This window comes from Balaenoptera acutorostrata, chromosome 15, assembly GCF_949987535.1.
Source record: "Balaenoptera acutorostrata chromosome 15, mBalAcu1.1, whole genome shotgun sequence".
Taxonomy (NCBI): Eukaryota; Metazoa; Chordata; class Mammalia; order Artiodactyla; family Balaenopteridae; genus Balaenoptera; species Balaenoptera acutorostrata.
Window position 1 is genome coordinate 44,733,347 of NC_080078.1, and position 20,032 is coordinate 44,753,378.

Below are 20,032 nucleotides of genomic sequence, written 5' to 3' on the forward strand. Positions count from 1 at the left end.
AGTCATAATTCTAGTTATTACTTTAAAATGTATATCTCAGAAATAACTAAAAAAAAAAAAAAATTGAAAAACTACTCCAGCTTCGGAGCTCCAAAATCATCCCTTCCACATTTATAACTAACCAAAGTGTTTATCAGATATGTAGACTCTGGTGCTCCAGCTCCAGAGATTCTGGCCCGCGGAGCTAGCGGCCTAAGAATCTACACTGTAACCAGAACATCTCAGAGGCACATTACACAAACCCTACCCAGGGCTTCCACGTGGATTAGCTGCCGCAATTTCTATTTCCTTTACAAGGTCTTTTTACCTGTTTTCCAGAGTAAGGCTCTCAAATTTTGGTGTTCATTCCGATCACCTGGGGAGCGTGCTAAAAATTCAGATGCCAGACCACAAGGCCCCGTCTCTCCCCAGAGTTCTCAAGTCAGCAGTGGGCTCCAGGGCCTGCGCTGGACCACGCACCCCAGGTGATTCTGAGAAGCATTTTCTAGAGGGAAGGACAGCTCCGGGCTCCAGGCTGTGCAAGACGATGGTCGAGCCATCACTCAGAAAATATTGCTCTTCAGCCTGAGTCTTGTTGGTATAACAGAAGAGTCCGGACTTGCTAGTGTAAAGCCTCCCAGCACTAAGAAAACACATCTCCCAGGGCTGGTCCAGATGTTGCCTTTGAAGGTGACCCCGCCCAGCTTCTAGGGCCATCAGAGAAGCATAGAGAGGAACACACACGTGAACCTTAAATACACCTCTTTTCGCTCTGACCCTGGCCCCATGCACTCTTTTCTAACCACATTAAACTGTTCCAATAGTGTAAACATTCAAAGGCCCTCCAGTACACGCACCACCCAGAGTCTAACCCGAGCTGCCCAAGTAATGAGAGAAGCGCTCTCCTACATGGTAAACCCGCCAGGGGGGCCGTGGGGTCCAGAACAGACGGGCGAGGGGGCCCTCTGCTCTAGCCCCGAGGTCCTCGGACTGGGCCCCTCACGCCCTCCTCTCTGATGTCGGGGACAAGTTCTCCCCGTTGTGCAGTCTGCCTGGCGTCCCCAAGCTGTAGGAGGCCCCCTCGGTGCCCCGTGAAGCCCAGCCCCACCTCTAGCCTGGCTCTCCTGCACGGGAAGAGTCCGTTTACCGCCTCTCTCCCTCCCATCGTGGATGGTACCTCTCAAAATGCTGAGTCCAGTGTCTGGAGCTTGCAAACACCTCGATGGAGGAACAGACAAATTCCCAAGGACCCCAGGCTTGGAAAGAGCAGCCAGGTGCAGGGCCCAGGGCAGCAAGGCAGGAAGGAGAGAAGCCAGGGGCTGGGACGGGGTGGGAGGGAGGTCCAGGGCAGGAGGCCGGAGGTCAGCTTCCCGTGTGCTGGGAGGAAGGCAGCTTGGACGCTCAGTGTCTGACACGGGACCCTTGAGAATAACTAGTTCCAAAGCCTGGGCAGAGGTTACCTTGTAGGCAGGGGTGAGGCCTCTCCAGTTACGAGCTGCAGGGTAGGGAGCCAAAGGGTCAAAGCACTTCCAGGGCAGAGAAAACTAGTCCCACCACTCACCCCAAAGTGCCCTTTCCTACTGGTTTTTGACATTTTGTAAACCGGAGACTAGCTCTGACCAAGCATGCACGGTTGGCCAAACTTTATCGGGCTTCTCTCTTTTGACAGCTATTTCATTTCATTGAGAGAGAATAATTACAACACGGATAAATCCATGAAGAGTTATTCATCACTCAAGTGCACATGCACAAGCTCAGAGTCTCTTGTTTTCTGAGAGGCTGGTGTTGGAAAACGAGAAGAGTTCCGTCCACAAAGATGGGAAGTTAAGGGCGCTAGGACCCAGCCTGTTCTGACCCCTCCCTCCACGTTCAGCCGCAAAGGACAGCTCCCTGTCGGTGGGTCCTGCTGAGACTGACTTTGTTTGCTAGAACTCCACTGCTTTCTCCCATTCATCCCTTTTCATTGGGCTGCCTTTTCTCTGGCTGCTGGATTGGCTTTGCAATTGCTTTTCTGTTTTCCTGAGTAGAATTTACATAAATAGCTCATTTCAGTGGTAATACAAATGATTCTGGCACCTTCCAAAAAGCAGCAAGCCATTAGCGATGAAAGGAGTTGTCAAGCTTCACTCTGAATCTGCTCAGCAGGGAGGCACAACACTTTTCGAATATTGAGAAAATGCACACCATACAATTAAAGGGCTTTATTGTGGTGACTGTTTCCTGCTGAAGCTGAGTCAATTTGATGACTCTTTTTAATATGAGTGATTTATACCCTGACTAAAGGACTACTGCTGCTAAGGATGGTGACACCAGTTGTGCAATAAACGTTTCTGGATGAGTCTTCAGTGAAGCCGTTTTCACCCCGAGAGACTCTGCCCCACCCCATCCATCCACAAAGGCAGGCAGAGTGTCTGTGTCAGCTGACCTGCACTGACCATGGCCAGTCCACCCAGGACTGGATACTGGACCCGAGCTGGACCAATCAGACGCACTTCCCTGGTCCTCTGAACGTGCACCACTGAGAAAGTGATGGGCCACCAAAAGGGAAAGGGACAGCGTGGAGCCAAATCCAATGGCAAGCAGCTCTGAGATACAAACAGGGTATCTGTGAAGAGAGCCGTAGACGGGAGAGACAGAGGGTCTTCCTCTGCCTCGTGTGGTGAGCACGAGCCTGGGAGACAACGCCACAGCCTCTCCCATCTCTGCGCGTTTTGTGAGCCGAGGCGCTGACCTCCTTGCCCTGAAGTCTCAAGGCTGTTTGTCCAGCAGTGGCCTTAGAGACAGAGGCGGTGCATCCTGGGGGCGGCTGGGAGCTGGATTCCTGGTCAGAGTAATAAAGATACCACCTCTCTCAGTGGCAAAGTTGGGCTGGTTTGCTATTGACTCTTAATAAGACTAAGATTTCTTAGATTCGGGGTTCCTTTTTTTAAATCATTTAATTTAATTTATTTATTTCTGGCCGTGCCATGCAGCATGCGGGATCTTAGTTCCCTGACCAGGGATCAGACCCATGCCCCCTGCATTGGAAGAATGAAGTCTTAACCACTGGACCACCAGGGAAGTCCCTGAGGCTCCTTAACTCTGACGTGAACCCACCTTGGGTGCAGCATCCACACGGGCCTTCCCGCATCACCCTCATGAGCTCGGGGGGGAGGGGTTTTGTTGGTGGGGGGGGGGACCAGGGGGATTGGTGCAAACAGGAAGCTCAGCCCTGCTGGGCCCTGAGCGATCAAGTCCTTGCCTCAGACCCAGGAATCCCTGTCTCCTGCCAGCTGCCGTGAGACCATGGCAGGCTGGCTGGGTCGCTTTCAGGTAGCGTAAATTTTTGGCCCAGCACAGTACTCAGCTGAACGTTAAGAAGTGGACCAGTCACCAAGCTGCTCGCTGAGCAGGATGCCGACAGGCAGGGCATGGTGTGCCGGCAGAGCAAACCCACCCCTGAGCTCCAGGAGTTTGGTTTGCATCCAGAATCACTCTCAGACTGTGTTCCTTTGGCCTCCAAATGGTTTTGCAAGAACTTGAATTGAGTCTATTTCTAAATGTATGTATTGTAACCTGAACACCAGAAAGACAGTCTTCTATATACTGCTTCCTTGTTGTTCAGCTGGGAGAGGATCTGAATCTCTAAAGCTGACATGGGGCAAAAATCCTTCAGGTTCTCCTGTTACCTTCCCCCTGGGGTGGGGGGTGGGAGGACGGGAAGGCTACTTCTTCCTGCTGAAAGTAAATGTCCAGGAACAGATTGTCTGGACTAATAGCCTGGTTCCTGTAACAACAACGATTGTAAGGATGAGTGTTGAGAACATACAAGATTCAGGATCCTATGCTGAGTGTTTTAGGTATGTTACATGAATCGACTGTTTTAAGCAGAGTCTGGCGTACAACACGTGTGATATGAATGTTTGCTGGCATTATTATCACAGTAGCTCATTCAATGAGGTAAGAACTTGTGTTCACACCTTAGAGATGAGAAAAGCAAGGCTTAAAAAGGCCAGTGACTTGCCCAAAGATAATGGGCTAGAGCATTTGCGGCTGCAATACAGAAAACACCTCTGAATGCACTGAAGCCACAAGAAAGTGGATCACCTCACATGAAAAGAAGTTCAATGGGAGCAGCACCAGAGTTGGTTGCCTCATCAACTCTCACGATTACCAAGCCCCCTGGCTCTTTCCTGCTTCCTGTCCTACTATCTTCAACATACTGGATAAGCTTTCACCTCATAGTCACAAGGTAGCTGCAGCTCCTCCAAGCCTTATATCCCCACAGGACAATAGCAAAACCTTCCCCAGAAGTTAACCCTTGCAGGGGAGTTCCCTGGCGGTCCAGTGGTTAGGACTTGGTGCTTTCACTGCCGTGGTCCAGGTTCAATCCCTGGTTGGGAACTAAGATCCCACAAGCCGAGTGTTTCTGCCAAAAAAAAAAAAGAAGAAAAGTTGCCCCTGCAGCTTTAGTGATGCCCCCTCATGTCTCATTGGCCAGATTCAGGCTGCATGCCCACCTCTAAAAAGCCAGCACAGACTCTGGGAAGAGAACTGACTTGAGCCCCTGAGTACATTGAAAAAGAAGTCCAAAACAAAACCAGAGATCTGCCCCCCAGGGAAGAGGAGCATGGACGTTGGGAGGCGTGCAACAATAGCTGGGACTTTGTCAAGGCCAGACTGGACCCAGGGACATAAAGGCCCTACTCTTAACCTCGTGCCACACTTTCCACTACAATGGAAGGTTCTAGATTTCCACCGTGCAGGATGGTAGCCACAGCCATGTGTGACTCGAGCACTTGAAATATACGTCACGTGACTGAGGATTGCATTTATTTTTTAAGTTTAATGAAATTCAAAGAGCCACCAGATCCAGTGGCTGCGGCACGGAAGTTGCAGGACAGGCACATCTGCAGCCTCGCTGGAGGCATCGTGGAGGCCTGCAGGCTCTGGTGCTCTAGAAATACAATGTGAGGCCCCAGGGAAATCGAAGTGTTCCAACAGCTACAGAAATAAAGGAAAACGAAAGAACTAAAATTCATTTCGTAATACACTGTCTTTTACCTCTTTATCCAAAATATTATCACTCCAACACATAACCGATATAAAAAATATAGTGAGACATTTCACCTTCTTTCGTTCATCTTAAGTCTCTGAGATTGGGGGTGTGTTTCACACCCACAGCTCATCTCTACATTTCAAGTGCTCGGCACCCCCTGTGGCCTGTGCTGGTGCAGAGATTTCAGAGTCTCCACGTCCAATTATCTTTCCCGACACTGGTTCACAGCTCTGGGAGGTGGGCTGGATGAGATGGAGGCTCAGAGGGCCACACCTGGGTGTCCCCAGAGCCCCTGGAGGGCTGGTCCCCACTCTCCATGTTCTGATTCAGCAGGACGAGGATGCGGGGCCGCGCTTGGAGAAGCACTGCTCGGGGCAGCTACCCAAGCCCACACCCTCGTAAGCAGAGGGTCTGAAATTAAATCCACGTTTTCTGTGTCCCAGCCCGTTCTTTTCTGCACGCAGAGCCGTGAGGCCAAGACGCTGAGACAGTCTGAAAACAACCCCCAAAGAAAAGAACAGCCCTCAACTTCCTCGCTCCAGAGGCTGACAGCAGCGTCTGACATCTGGACACTGCAGACAGGTCCCCAACCCAGACCTGTGCCTTTGTCATGCTGACCTTTTGTTCATAAATTCTTAGAGGGAGCCCTGTATTTAATGCGACAGCTGGGTCTTTGGGGCAGAGTGGGCTGTTGTCAGCACACTGTCTGGATGTCACCGGAGTTCAGAGGGGCATCTGAAGAAGGGCGATTATGTAAATCACTCCTGACAAAGCCGTGCGCTCAGCCTGGTTATGCCTTTAACACGCTCGGCACAGAAGTAGTCAAAGACACATTGAGAGCACTTCAGATGATTTTCTAGTAGCTGTGACAGAAGCTCTCAGGACCACTGTCCTCACGCTGCCGAGCGCCAAGCCCCTCCTTGTTGAGGCCCCTGAGTAAAAGCTTCTCCCGAGACCTGCGGGCCAGGTGCAGCCGTCCAGGTGCCTGAAGAGCACTTCCGACTTGTGAAAACAGGCGAGATACTCCCATGTGCAACAAAGGAGGCGTTCCTGTCCCTTCCGACGTGAGGAGGGGCTGAGAGGCCCCAGCTCCACCCTCTCCCTCATCACTCAGCCTGGAACTCCCACCAGCGCTCCAGCAGCTGGGACGGGCTGGACCCAGGGCGGCCCTTCCACCACCTGGAGGAGAAGATCCCTGAGACCCAGCCAGGGTCCAGCTCTGCGTAGCTTGTGACAATGTGCAGCAGAGCACTGGGCCTGATGCTGGACATTTAATCAACAGACCCAAAATAGGTCCCACATTTATATCCTACAGGGGAGGGACAGGTGAGCTGGAAACATCGTATGAATGGCCTTCATTCCCGCCCCTTTTACTCAGTGAGACCGTGGCCCTGGGTGTTCTCTCCCCGTGGAGAAAGGTAGAGGCTGGTCCCCTTCAGGCATACCTTTAGTGCCATGGGGAGAGGACAGGTCTGGGGGCCCAGCGGGCGCAGCTACTTCCCACCCGGGGGCCACCAGGCTGTCCCCCTGAGCAGAGAGGCCTCCGATCGGTTTTCCGGATGTTCCTCCCAGACTCTCCCTGTAGCCCTCCTGAGGGCACAGTGAATTCCACACACCGTGGCCCCTGGCTGCCTGCCTCTCTGTAATTTTATTCAATTAAAAGTTGCATCAGTGCATTTTAGAATTAGCTGGAGAGCCTTCAAAACATTCAGGTGCCTGGGCCACCTCCAGACCAAGTAACGCAGAGTGTGCGGGACGGGCCCGGGCTCCCAGGGGGCGCCAGTGGACAGCCAGGGGTCAAGTTCCCACACTGCAGAGGGTGCCTGGCTCTCTGGGGACGAGCTCCTCAAAGCCAAGGCTATGTCAGACACGCCCCCCACCACGTCCCAGGCTGCAGTGGGGATGGGACCTCCGCTTCCATGGTCAGTCTCAGCGGGGTCTGCACCCAGCCTCTCACATCCTAGCAGCTCCCGTGTCCCAGGAGCGACGCCTGCCCCTCCCAGCTCACCCGGACTGATAAAGGGGGTCCAATGCCTAAGTCAGCGTGCTCGGGGCAAACACACACGCACCCAGGAGCTCTGAGCTACCAAGCTACCTGGTTGGGGGTGTTAATAATAATGATCCCATATAGTGCTTATGGGTGTCAAACACTGTTGTAACTGCTTCCCGTGTGTCGGCTTATTTAGCCCACATGACAGCCCATGTGCCATAGCGCCAAGACTGATGCCGCTTTACAGAGAGGTTGAGTAACTTGCCCAGGGTCACACAGCAGGGAGGCGGTGGAGTGGGGATTCAGACCAAGGCAGTCACCTTAATCTACCCTGCCTTCAAAACCACCTCTGTTCCAAACTTGCCTCCCCCTCACACACCAACAGCTCAACCAAACCCCTGGTAAGTCAGCCGCGTGAGGTTTTCTTGACTTTGAGGAAAAACCTCTGCATTGACCCTGGATTTCCCCACCTCTCGTTCTTCACGTCTGTGAGGCTTTGTCATTATGATGACGCTGTGTCAAGGACAGTGACGCTTGGTATCAACTCAACTTTGTTTTCCTCATTTTAGTCATTTTTCAAAGCTAAGGCATCCTGCTCCCAACCTGGGCCTGGGGTTCAAGGTGCGAGGGGACTTGAGGGTGAGGTAGGGAAATGGGACAGCACGGAAGAGTGTCCATCTCAGGACAAGCCCATCTTGCCTGGGGGCCCGTGTCCCCGCCCCCCAAGCCCACTGCAGGAGAAAGGCCCGTGCCCGTGTGCTCACCCACTGGAGAAGTCACTGCTGTGGGGTGGCCGGCGTCTCAGCTGCCTTTCTGATTCCTCTCTAAACACGGAATCTGGGGAGACTATTTGTGCAAACACTATGATTCCCTGCTCTCGGCCTCCGATACGCCGGATTTCAGTTTAATCTGGGAGCCCCTTCCTAATGTACCAGAGGCTTTCAGGACTGATCTGGGGCGCAAGGAGGCCACCGCCCACAGAGGCGGGGCTCCCAAGGGCCGGAACCCCACAATTTTCCAGGGCAAACCCCCACTGCAGGAACTCTGCTGTGCCCTGTGCCGACTAGCAGAGAGGGCTGGGACTGGGGGCTGCTTGGTGTGTGTCCAGGATGGTTCACCCTGGGGGTGTGAACTCGCATTCTCCAGAGTTTAGGAGGAGAAGGAGACCCAGTGAGGACCCGCGACCCGTCCTGACCACCCCTCCCAGGCACATTTCAGATATCCAGGTGCAGACCCCGCCTCCAGGGAAGCTGAGTCGCGGGGCAGAGGTTTCCGGGCGTCTGGGTTTAGTGCTCTCCGCTTCCGTCCGTGCCGGCCCGCGCACGGAGCACCTGGGTCAGAGGCTGGCCTTCTCCTGTGGCATCTCTGTCTCCGCGTGTCCATTTCCCACCTCAACCCCCAGCCCCACCAAAATCCAATGGAAAAGGTCGCGGGATCCACGGCTGCGCGGGGTGCGGGGAGGGAGCGATGGGGGCCCGGGCAGACCTGGAACTCCCCGCGACGCCAGCAGGAACCTCGGGCTCTGCCCGTAAAAAGTTTCAGGCGCGACAGACCCTGCGGGTTTTCAGAGTATGAACGGGGCAGGGGCGGGGTTGGAGATGGGAGGATGTCAGCGCCGGCAAATGGCTCTGTGCGCACAGGTGAGTCCCCGCCATCCCGGGGGCCTCAGGACCCAAACGGAGGACTCCAGAAACCCCGCGGCTGCGGGTCCCGGAGAGCAGAGCAGGGAAGAAGGTGGCAAAGGGCCGGAGAAGACGGGGTCTGCGTAGGGCGGGGCTGGGCGCGGGTGGGCGGGAGCGCCCCGCTTTGGGCGGAGCAGGGAAAGGCGCGCGTCAGCCCCGCAGCCCCGCCGGTCTCCGGGGCTCAGCGCCGTCCGCGCCCGCTCCGCCGCGCCGCCGCCGCCGCCTTCCCGGGATGAGCGCTCCCCCGACGCCACCTCCCGGGGGCGAGGAAAGACTCGAGACGGCCTGGCCCCCCGGCGACCAACGCCAGCGGCACCCCGGCGGCGACGGAGGAGGCGGCGGCGGCGGGGACCGGGGGGCGGGGGCGGCGGGCTCGGTAGCCATCCAGTGAGTCTCCGCGCTGGTGTGCCTGGTGGGCAACGCCCTGGTCATCTTCGTGATCCTCCGCTACGCCAAGATGAAGACGGCCACCAACATCTACCTACTGAACCTGGCTGCGGCCAACGAGCTCTTCATGCTGAGCGCGCCCTTCGTGGCCTCGTCGGCCGCCCTGCGCCACTGGCCCTTCGGCCCGGCGCGGTGCCGCGCGGTGCTCAGCGTGGACGGCCTCCACTCATTCCCCAGCGTCTTCTGCCTGGCCGTGCTCAGCGTGGACCGCTACCTGGCTGTGGTGCACCCGCTGCGCGCTGCCACCTGCCGCCGGCCCGGCGGGGCCAGACTGGTCAGCGGGTGTGTGGCTGTCGTCCTCACTGGTCACCCTGCCCCTTGCCGTCTTCGCCGACACCAGGCCGGCTCGCGGCGGCAGGGCCGTGGCCTGCAACCTGCACTGGCCGCGCCCAGCGTGGTCGGTGGTCTTCGTGGTCTGCACTTTCCTGCTGGGCTTCCTGCTGCCCGTCCTGGCCATCGGCCTGTGCTACGTGCTCATCGTGGGCAAGATGCGGGCGCTGGCGCTGCTGGCCGGCTGGCAGCAGCAGAAGCGCTCCGGGAAGAAGATCACGTGGCTGGTGCTGACGGTGGTGGCCGTCTTCGTGCTCTGCTGGCTACCTTTCTACGCGGTGCAGCTGCTGAACTTCTCTGTGACGGGCCTGGATGCCACCGTCAACCACGTGTCCCTCATCAGCCACGCCAACAGCTGCGCCAACCCCATCCTCTACGGCTTCCTCTCCGACAACTTCTGCCGGTCCTTCCAGCGGGTTCTCTGCCTGTGCTGCTGTCTCCTGGATGCCTCTGGCGGTGCAGACCAAGAGCCACTGGACTACTGTGCCACCGCCCTCAAGAGCAGAGGGGGCACAGGAGCCCCTGCCAGCAGGAGCCCAGGCAACCAGAACCCAGCCGCAAGCAGGTCCCCCTCACCAGGACCACCACCTTCTGAGATGCCCTCCCCACCCACCCAGCGTGGCCACCTCCAAGGGATCTGCACCACCCTACAGCCCAGCAGATCGCCGGTGCCGGATGCTCCCCTGAGAACCACCACCTTCCTCCACAGGCACCTGCTTCCCGCAGTCTTCGTGCAACCCCAAGAGCATCAGAGCCCCTCAGGCTTCCCCTCTCCCCAGCACGCTGACTTTCAGAAGGATGCTTCCATGGGGGTAGGACCCTCTGAGAACTGATCTAGGATGTGAATCATTCCTGAAACTCTGGCTGGTTTTTGAGGGGGGAGAAGGGAGGATGCCAGGGAGGAGTGGCCACCTGCACGTGACTTGTCACAGCGCTCTGCCTGGGAGAGGACTGTCCGGAGGGTGGAGGGAGCCGGCACCCCTGCTCTGCGCAGACTCTCTCTCTGCCTGTGGTGGGGACACAGCGTGTTTGGAAAGAGGAGGAGGAAGGGAGATGCCTCCAAATGCTCTCCCTTTGCTGCTGTTCCAGGGCCCTTGTGCAGAGAGATATTTGTGTGTGACAGCCTGGGGCCCAGACTCTGTCACCCCCCTGACCACCCCCCGGCCCAATACCTGCTTGCAATCACAAGTGTCACCCTGGTTGTCCTGGGCCGGTAGCAGGCTTTTTGTGAGTAGAAAAGGTTTAGAGAGACCTGGAGTGGGGTTTATTATGAGGCATGAAACCAGGTCCATAATAAAGAAGCGGAGAGGATAAATCTCATCTAGCTGCAATGATGGGATTTCTTGCCCCCTCCCTCTGGGTGGGAGGGGAGCAAGGGAAGGTGAAAGAAGACCAGAGAAGGCAGATGGAAATCAGCCCGGATTTTGAATGGAGGAAGCAGCTGTATCACCCGCTATTAAAAAATAGTCTATATTCAGGAAAACATCAGCCAGATGTTGATAATAAACAAATGTAGGCTGAACACAGTAAAAGGCCATAATTTTTTGCCTGATGTTCACCCAAGGATAAATTATCTTTCCCCAAAGGACAAAACTGGCCTAAGAGGAGCTTTGATCCTGCTTTCTGCCAAAAGCAGAGGCGGGGGCTGGGAGATGCAGGCAGGGCTTCTGTGGGAGGCTGAACGGCAAGCGGGCTGTTCTGTGTGCAGGGAGCGCCACGGGGGCCCCGGCTCACCTCAGCCAAGGACACTCCTGGCTTTGGCTGGTGGGTCCTGACGGTGAGAGGAAGATACTGGGGCGGGCGGGGAGCAGGGCCTCTGAGGAGAGGCCGCTCCGCTCACCCGAGGGTCAGGCTTGCAGAGCTCATGGCTTCCTGGAAGGGCGGCTTCAAGAGAAAACGTCCTGGGCCTGACTTGGTCCAGGACCTGCCAGACTCATGTCTCCTCCGGCAGCCTGCAGCCTCCAAGGTGGGCATAGGGGGCTGCTGGGGAGCTAAAGAAGGCTGAGGCAGGGCCCAGAGGGTAGGGCAAGGCCAGAGGGCACGCCCTGCTTCCACCATGGGCCAGGGCTCCTCCCTGAGAGCCGGGGCAAAGGGAACGAGGCCCTTCCCTGAAGAGATCGGGCCAAAGCCAGGTTTCAGGGATGTAAGCAGACCCCTGATGTTCCAGGAACGGGCAGGAGAGCCAAGTTCGGGTCCTGGTTCCAGTGTCATGTGACCGGGCAAGGGACTGAACCCAGGTCCTTAGAGTTCTGCCTCTAAAATCAGGAGGCCCTTCCCCATCCAGCACATGGTGACTCTTAGAGGCCTAACCTGATGGTTTCGTCCACGTGGCTGTAGATGCCAGCTTCTCCCTTAATGAATGAAAAAAGAAACAGCCTTATCATTGGGCACTTACTCCTGCACGGGACTAGACAGCCCAGTGACCTGAAAGCAGTGATCAGTGGTGACGAGTGTGTTGTGTAGACTGGGGACGAGGTGGATATGCACACGTTCCGGGTCTGCACTGGGTGGTCCCCATCTGTCTCAGAGAGAAAATGTGTAGCCAAGTCTGCACCACAGACTGGAGATATGGCTGTGGATTGGCAGCTCCTAACTAAGACACGGAGCCCCTTGAACCCACACGCACACGTACACATGCGCACACAAACACATGCACGCAGACACAACCAGACCACCCCCGCTCTGGCAGGATACACTAGAGTTACCTTGGGCATCTGGAGGCAGTCGGTGCTGGGCCTCGTGCAACCGTAACCCCTTGAGAGCCTTTGAAAGTGAACTGTTTCTTTGTTCCCCAGTGCCTGGCGGTGCCTGGCAGGGCGGCCACTTGATAGATGCAGTTGAACTGACCTGTGTGAACCACGCAGGCTGATGGCAGCGAGGTGAGGGGTTCACAGCACAGGCAGTGGTCTGGATGCGCTGTCGGGCCTCTGCCACAGCCTGGGTAGGGCCTGGGGTCCTCTCCTGGATCTCCCACAGTGACTCACACTGAGCACACTCTCTGGCGGGCAAGACGGGCACCGACCCAGAGTCTTGGCAACACTCATGCTCTGCTGAGTATTTAAAAATGCAACCTTTTCTGGGGGCTTCCCTGGTGGCGCAGTGGTTGAGAATCTGCCTGCCAATGCAGGGGACACGGGTTCGAGCCCTGGTCTGGGAAGATCCCACATGCCGCGGAGCAACTGGGCCCGTGCACCACAATTGCTGAGCCTGCACATCTGGAGCCTGTGCTCCGCAACAAGAGAGGCCGCGATAGTGAGAGGCCCGTGCACTGCAATGAAGAGTGGCCCCCACTTGCCGCAACTAGAGAAAGCCCTCGCACAGAAACGAAGACCCAACACAGCCATAAATAAATAAATAAATAAACAAATACTTAAAAAAAAAATGCAACCTTTTCAACTTAGTTGGTGATGGTTGAAGGCAAGGCAGTCTCAGGTGATGGAAAGAAAAGTCCCTAGGAGGCAGGGGTACTCCACGCCAGCCAGCCCCGTGGGCAATGGTGTAACCTCACTGAGCCTCAGTTTCCCACATGAAACATGCACAAAGGGAGACTATGAGTTTTGAGTTCTTCCCAGCTGTGGCTCTATTTTATCAGGAATGCTGGAGCAAGGTGCTGTGGTGGTGGGAGGGGACGACAGCATTCTTCTGTGCATACTGCTCTCTCCATAACCTGTTAAAAATGAGCATTGGCACTGCCTTTGACCTTGGAGTCATAAATCATGCGGTGGAGCAGGGAGAGTCTTGCCGGCCGTCCTCTTTTTCAGCTGCAGGACCTTCTCGACTCCCGGGGCTTAACAACTCAGTAGCCGCAAAACATGCCGATCATTTGTCGGGGATGTGCTAGAGGCGAGGTACTGCCAGCTGTAGCAACGGGGGCCTTTGTAACCGCTGCATAAAACCCTCCCTCGAGGTCTGAAGACACTTGCACATTTTACTGGCCTGGGGCATCAGCTGTGCAGACACTCTTTGACCTCAGTGCTGCTCTGCTTACCAAGACTAGGGGATCACACCTTTTGGCTGCATCAGGAATGAAAACATTTTTTTTTTGAGTTGAAATCCACTGTATTTCAAGCATACAGTTGTTGTTTTTTGTTTGTGACTATATAAGCAAATAGATCAACACACTAACCAAAAAGGAAATAAGACTTCTGCGTTTCTGACCAATGCAAGAATACCAGTTTCCACTGTATCCTTCCTCGATCATCAGGCAGGAATGAAAACATCTTTATCCAAGTAGAAACAGCCTTCAGGTACCCTCCACCAGTGAGCTGGCTTCACCTTTTAAAATTGCCTTTAATTTACTGTTCAGTGACCAGCCAGGTGTTTAATTTTTCCAGACAATCAGGAAGATGGTATTTGCACGTGACAGGTGGTCACTCATCGGAGTTCTTGCCCAGTTTGTCAGCACTATGTTTTGAGCAAACTTGAATGCAATTTGCACATTTATCTTTAAATTCTTGGCTTCACTTTCACCATAAAAACATCCTACCTAGCACGCCTCAGGTGCCAACGCTGATATCAAAGGGAAAAACAACCAAGAGAGGTCTGCGTTGGCTGTGCTACCTCAGAAATCGAACTTGGCAGCCTGAGCAGTGGCTGGGAAGATTCCTGCAAATCTGCACATCAAAAGTGTTCTCCGTCAGGCTGTCTGCCGAGAAGCATTCCCATTCCACATCCTCCCTCTCCTTAAGGAGATAATGGAATAACCTCAGATTCCTTCAGCACAAATGTCAGAATCCGGAGGCCTGTCCTGTTGCACCTGGCCAGTGGGTACCACACCCCGAAGCCCTGCTCTGGGGAGGCAAGTACAGGGGGCAGGGAAAGGGGGCAGAGGCATACAGACTGCACACCCCCTGCCGCTTCTGTCAGGGCAGGGCGGGGCTGGGGCCTCCGTGGACAGCACTCTGCCCTCGAGGAACCTGGAGGTTGGTTAGTGGCAACCATGGGCATTAATCAGATCAGCAGGGGAATGAGAGTGCACTTCTAAGCCAAAATAAGAATGATCGGGGAAGCGATCTGGTCTCTGTGAGGCGATGCACTCAAGGACCCGACCTTGTGCAGGGCAGGCTCCCCAGGAAGGCTGAGGTGGGGGGGGGGGTGACGTCCTCCATGAGTTGTGTGGGAGAAACCAAGATGAGAAGGGTGGGCAGAAGGGCCGAAGCAGAGGGGACGGTGTGTGCCAGCAGCCAGGAAGGGAGGCACTGACAGTGCCCCGGGTAACTGGGACAGAGGCCAGAGATGCCCAGTCAGTGGGAGGCATTAGCAGACGAGGACCTCATAGGCCCCATTGAGGACTTAGGACCCGGCCGTGGGACGGTGGTGACAATGAGAGGTGCAGGTCCACCTGGTCAAGAGCCCCATGGACGACCCCGAGTCCCTGTGAAGTCGGGGCGCATGTGCCCTCCACTTTTCAGGGGGAGGTTGGCAGGATCGTGTTCTCATCGTTTTAATGTTTTTAAATCATTTTATCAACAAGAAGGAAGGGTCCCTGGTCCTGTGACGGGATTGGCCTAGTGTCTAACAGGGAGGGGCTCTTTTGAAAATGAGGGAACCAATATTGAGAAAGTCCAAAATCATCAACCGCGTTGCCTAGAAAAGGAGCACTGACCATCAAAGTAAGACCCGAGGCTTCCTGTTATGAGGACACCGTGAGCCCCACCCGGCACCTGGCGAGGTGTGGACAGTGCGCCGGGAGAGAAAACAGATTTGGGGACACACAGGCCGGGGGCAGGTCACCGCTCACCAGCCCAGCGCGGCCGCAGGGATGCTGCGTGGCCCCTGGAGAAAGGACAGAGCAAGAGCATCCAGCCCAGGCGTGCGGGGCAGGCCCAGGAGGCTCACCGCTCAGACAGCGACCCAACGGCACAGGAAGACAGGGAGGTGCATGCAAGGTGCTGGGGGTGTATTTGGGGGAGGGGCGTTGTGTTTGGTTGGTTTTTGTATTTTTTTGCATCCAGCTTTCTTTAGCCATTCTGAGGAGGCTGTGATTTCTTTCTAATCTGTTTTTATGGGAGCATAATTTATACATGGGAAAAGTCACTCTTTTTCGGTGCACAGTTCTGTGCATTTTGACATGTATAAGGTTACCATCGTTTAACTGCCACCTCAGTCAAGATGGGGACTGGCTCCAGGACCGTGTCCTTCCCTCTCGGTGGCCGTGATCCATGCGCTGAGGGGGCAGCATGGGGAGGACCTGAAGGGAAGAGAACTGGGGACGGTGCTCCCCAGATGCAGGCAGGCCACCCAAGCACACCATCTCCCCACATCCCCAAGCAGGGCGCTCTGCCCTCCTGATCGCCTGGATTTGAAGCAGCAGCCTGGGCTCCAGAAACCACCCCCCCGCAAACCACAACCCGGGGCTTGAGCAAGTGCCGGGCAGGTTGCTGCCTCCTCAGCATGGGTGCCCCTCCCCTCCGGGGCTCAGAGCTCCCCCGCAGCCCCGCAGAGCCAGCTCTTCCTCAGGACCCAGCCCCGTCTGCCCATCGCGGCCTGGACGGCTGGCTGCTGGGCTGGTGCTGCATCGTCTCAGCCCCGTTGATTGAGACCGATTCCCTCGCTCTGCAAATGTAGACAAACCACAGAGAGGGGGCCTTGCCCTGTGCCTTCGGGCTTCCCTTTCTCCTCCTGTCCCTGTGGGATTCCACAAGTCCTACCTCTTAGGACAGGGCGAAGATGCTTGAAGAAAGGGGGGAGTCAGTGCTGGCAGAGAAGGGCCAAAACTGGTGTTTCCGGTTTAGATCACCATTTCAAGACGAATTGAACAATGAACCGTCTGTCCAATACGAGGGTGCAGGGTAGGGGGTGCGGATCTCCGGCATGGCTGCGGGAGGTAGGGGTCCATGTGTTCAAGGAAATCGAATGGAATTAAGGGGGGAGGCAGAAGGAAGGGGGGAGGGTATAGGAGACTGAGGCAAGCTTCCTCTTCCTCTTCCTCTTCCTCACTGGGTGGCCGAGGGAAGGTTTGCTTGAGTCCAACAGCCCAGAGTGAGCAGCTGGGGCCGGCCTCCGGGTGAGGACAGGAGAAAATTCCAGGAGGACAGGGAAACCCTGCCCTAAGTCGAGTGTGCAGGAGAGGGGCTTCCCAGGATGGTACAGCTCGTGGATGTCTTGTTCAGGAGAAGGTTATTTCAGGTGCAGTCGGGGGATATGTCTGGTCTGGGGCGGGGGGCGTCATCACCACGGACCCCAGTTTGGAATCTTGGTTTATTTTTTCACTGGATCCCTGAAACCCTCCTGCTTCTGCTGCCCCATTTTGTTTCCACCATTTCCAGCAGTCGTGACTGAACTAACCATCCCCAGGGTCCTTCTGTCTTTCGCAATCACACTTTCAAAACAGGCTGAAGAGGATTTTGATTCTGTTAGAATCTGATGTTAAAACAATATTTCATTTCTCTTGTGAGAGGAAATCTGTTGTTTGCCTACATCTGAGCCTGCTGACCAAAAAAAGGAAGAAGGGCTCTCTCAAAACAAAAAGAGATAGCGCTGAACCCAGGCACACATTCTGAACAAGACAGACAGACAGAGTCGGGCGTAGCCTGTGTTATTTTACAAAGAAATGCCGAGAAGGTCAGGGATGTTTTCAGATGTTCTCGGGTGCCCCCCACCGAGTCATGACAACCATGGAAACATGTTTTTCTCTCTTCTTCGTAACCTTGGTTTTCCTCGAAGAGATGACATAATGATTAACCCCCATTCGACACACGACCACTGTGAGCTTGGGGGTCTTCTGCCCCCTGCCCAGTCCGCATGAGAAGGTCACGCCCAGGAGCCTCAGGAAGGGCTGTGGCCGTGCAGGGGGGCCACTTGGGATTCCGTGGGCCGCAGCATTTCCTTACTTCCTCCTGCGTGCCTCAAGGTGCCCCTCCTCCCTGAAATGCGTGATATGCAGGCTTTCCGACTTGCTTTGTGTGTCTTTACACACTCTGGTGGGCTGCCAGGATTTCGGTCAACCAGGGCCCGAACGCGGGGTGAATGAGCAGGGCTTTGGGAGACATGTGAGCTGGGTTTTGTTAAAAACCTGTTTGCTGAAACGGAAGAAAGGCCGTCTGTCTGGTCATTCCTTGGAAAATCTTGTCTTTGTGATTCAAACATGAAAACACAGGATCCTTGGTTCGGGGAGATCTTAAGGGCATAGCGAGCCTCAGAGTGGAAAAAGGCTTGATCTGGCCTGCTGTGTAGACAACTCCAGCATCAGTAGAGGGGGAAGGACAGGAGGGAACTTTCTGGTGTCATGAACATATTCTATATACTGATGATGGCAGTAGTTCCACGAATGTGTGTTCTTCAGGACTCATAGAACTGTTTGCTAAAAAGGGCGGGTTTTACAGTCCAGGGGCCTGTGACTCCCCTGGGGGCTGGGTGCCCAGGCCCACGGCCCCCTGCGGTGCCCTCTGTGTCGGACAGATGGCTGGAGAGGCCAGGCACTGGCCCAGAGTCCCACCGGGACAGTTGTGGACACAGGGCCAGTCCCTTGTTTTGAACTGAAGTTTCTTTCCTCTTTGGCAGGTTCCTCTTTGGTGTGACTAGACTTGGGGCCCCACGTGGCAGCTGGAGTTGGGGGGTGCTTCGGGCTGTGGTCACCCCTCCTCTGTGGCCTCCCTGGGAGCACAGTGGAGGGGGCTCTGCTCCCCCAGACTTTGATGGGCCTGTAAGCAGGGAGAATGGGTCTTTGAAATGGATTTTACAGCTGAGGAGGGATTGCATCTCCACTGTGCGAACATCCCCTCCTGCGGCTCTGCCTGATGCCCGAGACCCCACCAGGACACTTGTCCAGGTGGGACAGCAGCCCTTCCAAATGACCGCACCGTGCCTGGAAAGAACCCTTTCTACTTTCTGGAAACCTTGAACTTGCCCTCAAGACACTCCAGATCCCAACACATCCTTTTTCTTTATCCACTTACACACCCACCAGTTCGTTGTCGCGCATGCCCCGTATATGAAGCACCTGCTGTGTGCCAGACCTGGGCCAGTTCCCTTCACCTAAACCTCATGGAAACCCCAGAGGGGGCTGGGCCAGCACCCTGTTTACAGCCTTAGGGGTTTTTTCTTTCTTTTTTTTTTTTGGCTGCACTGTGCAGCTTGTAGGATTTCAGTTCCCCGACCAGGAATTGAACCCGGGCCACGGCAGTGAAAGCACCGAATCCTAACCACTAGGCCACCAGGGAACTCCCAGTCTTAGGGGTCGTGTGGTGCCCGTGGCCGTGTGACCACCCATGTCAGGCTGGGATTCAGATCTGGGGTGCATGACACCCACACTCTTTGTTGGCCCTGCTGGATTCTTACAATGCAAACTGTGCAAGTGTTGCCACGGGGATACGTAAATAAGTCTAGAAGTAGCTGTTACCTTCTCAAATGATTTCAGCGCATAAATGGTGCACCAGTGCGCTCTTATGAAACTCCTCCACTTGCACCGAGGACAGAATTCGACATCTCTAAGCTGACCTATGGTCCCCCCCTCCACTTTTCTCTCTGCATCCCACCTCTGCAGCCTCATCCTGGACTCCCTCCTCCTTGCTCACCTCACTCCACACCCTCTGCCAAGACTCTTCCCAGCACAGGGCCTTTGCACATGCTGTGCCTTCCACCCAGACTGCTCTGCCCTCCACTCTGTGTTTGACCAACCCCTGCTCCTCCTTCACGTCCAGAATTGTGTCAGCTGGTCCAGCAGGCTCTCCAGCCCTGTCGTGCTGTGCTCCTCCTCCCCGGCTCCTACCACTGTTTCAGAGGCAATTACAGTTTGGGGGGGGGGGGCGGGGATCGTTTGTTGTATGTCTGTCTCCCCCACCAGAGCTCAAGCTTCTCAAGGCAGGGGTTTGTCACCATGCCTGTCACCCACCAGTGACAGAGCACACGCTCAATAAATATTTGCTGAACTGATCCAAGCGGTTCGGTCTGAGGGCAAAAAAGTCATTTGAGTCATAAAATCAAATTCTGACTCATCCACCCTGGCCTCCTTCCCCAGGCCCCATGAGCCCTGGAACGCCATCAGCGAACACACACCGCACACCACTGCTGAGACTGGGAGACCCGGATGACAACGATGTGAATAGAAGGCAGGGCCCACGGCCCATTTCACAAGGGCCACCCAGGTTTGAAACGCTGGGGGATGATTTTTAGAGTTAAGTGATTTGTGTATATGGTGTCTTTTTCAGAGAGAGGCTGAAGTTTGGAAATCTCAAGTTCAGGTGAAGCCGGTACACAGGGAGTTGGATCTCCCACGGGACAGGAAGTGAGTCACATCGCGAGGGTCTGTGCCTCACCTCGCCTCGCCCCACCAGTGTCCTGGGGTCCAAGATGCCCCAGTAAGGGTTCTTGCCTCTGAGACTTGAAAGCATGTTTTGGTTTTCTTGGGTTCTTGAGAAAGGATCTCTTCTTTGGAGGAAGACATCCTAAAGCAGTGAGACTTCGACAGTCAATTTGACTGCTCCTGGGAGCAGACCCTTTTGAAAAGTGGAAGGGCGGGTGGTGAGGATGATTGGTAAGGTATCACTCTCCCCTCTCCACCCCCAGCATGATTTATCTGCACCTGCTTTGCTCCCACTCATCGAGTTCTTCCTTCACATGTACCTA

The 20,032-nt window shown here is 55.3% G+C and overlaps 1 protein-coding gene across 1 annotated transcript; it reads left to right on the top strand.

The window, feature by feature from the left end:
• Nucleotides 1–8,886: 8,886 nt before the first annotated feature.
• On the top strand, nucleotides 8,887–10,061 carry SSTR4 (somatostatin receptor 4). Its single transcript, XM_007198461.3, is given in 3 exon segments — nucleotides 8,887–9,415; nucleotides 9,417–9,982; nucleotides 9,985–10,061. Coding segments are annotated over 3 exon segments (1,137 nt in total). The 5' UTR covers nucleotides 8,887–8,921.
• Nucleotides 10,062–20,032: the final 9,971 nt, after the last annotated feature.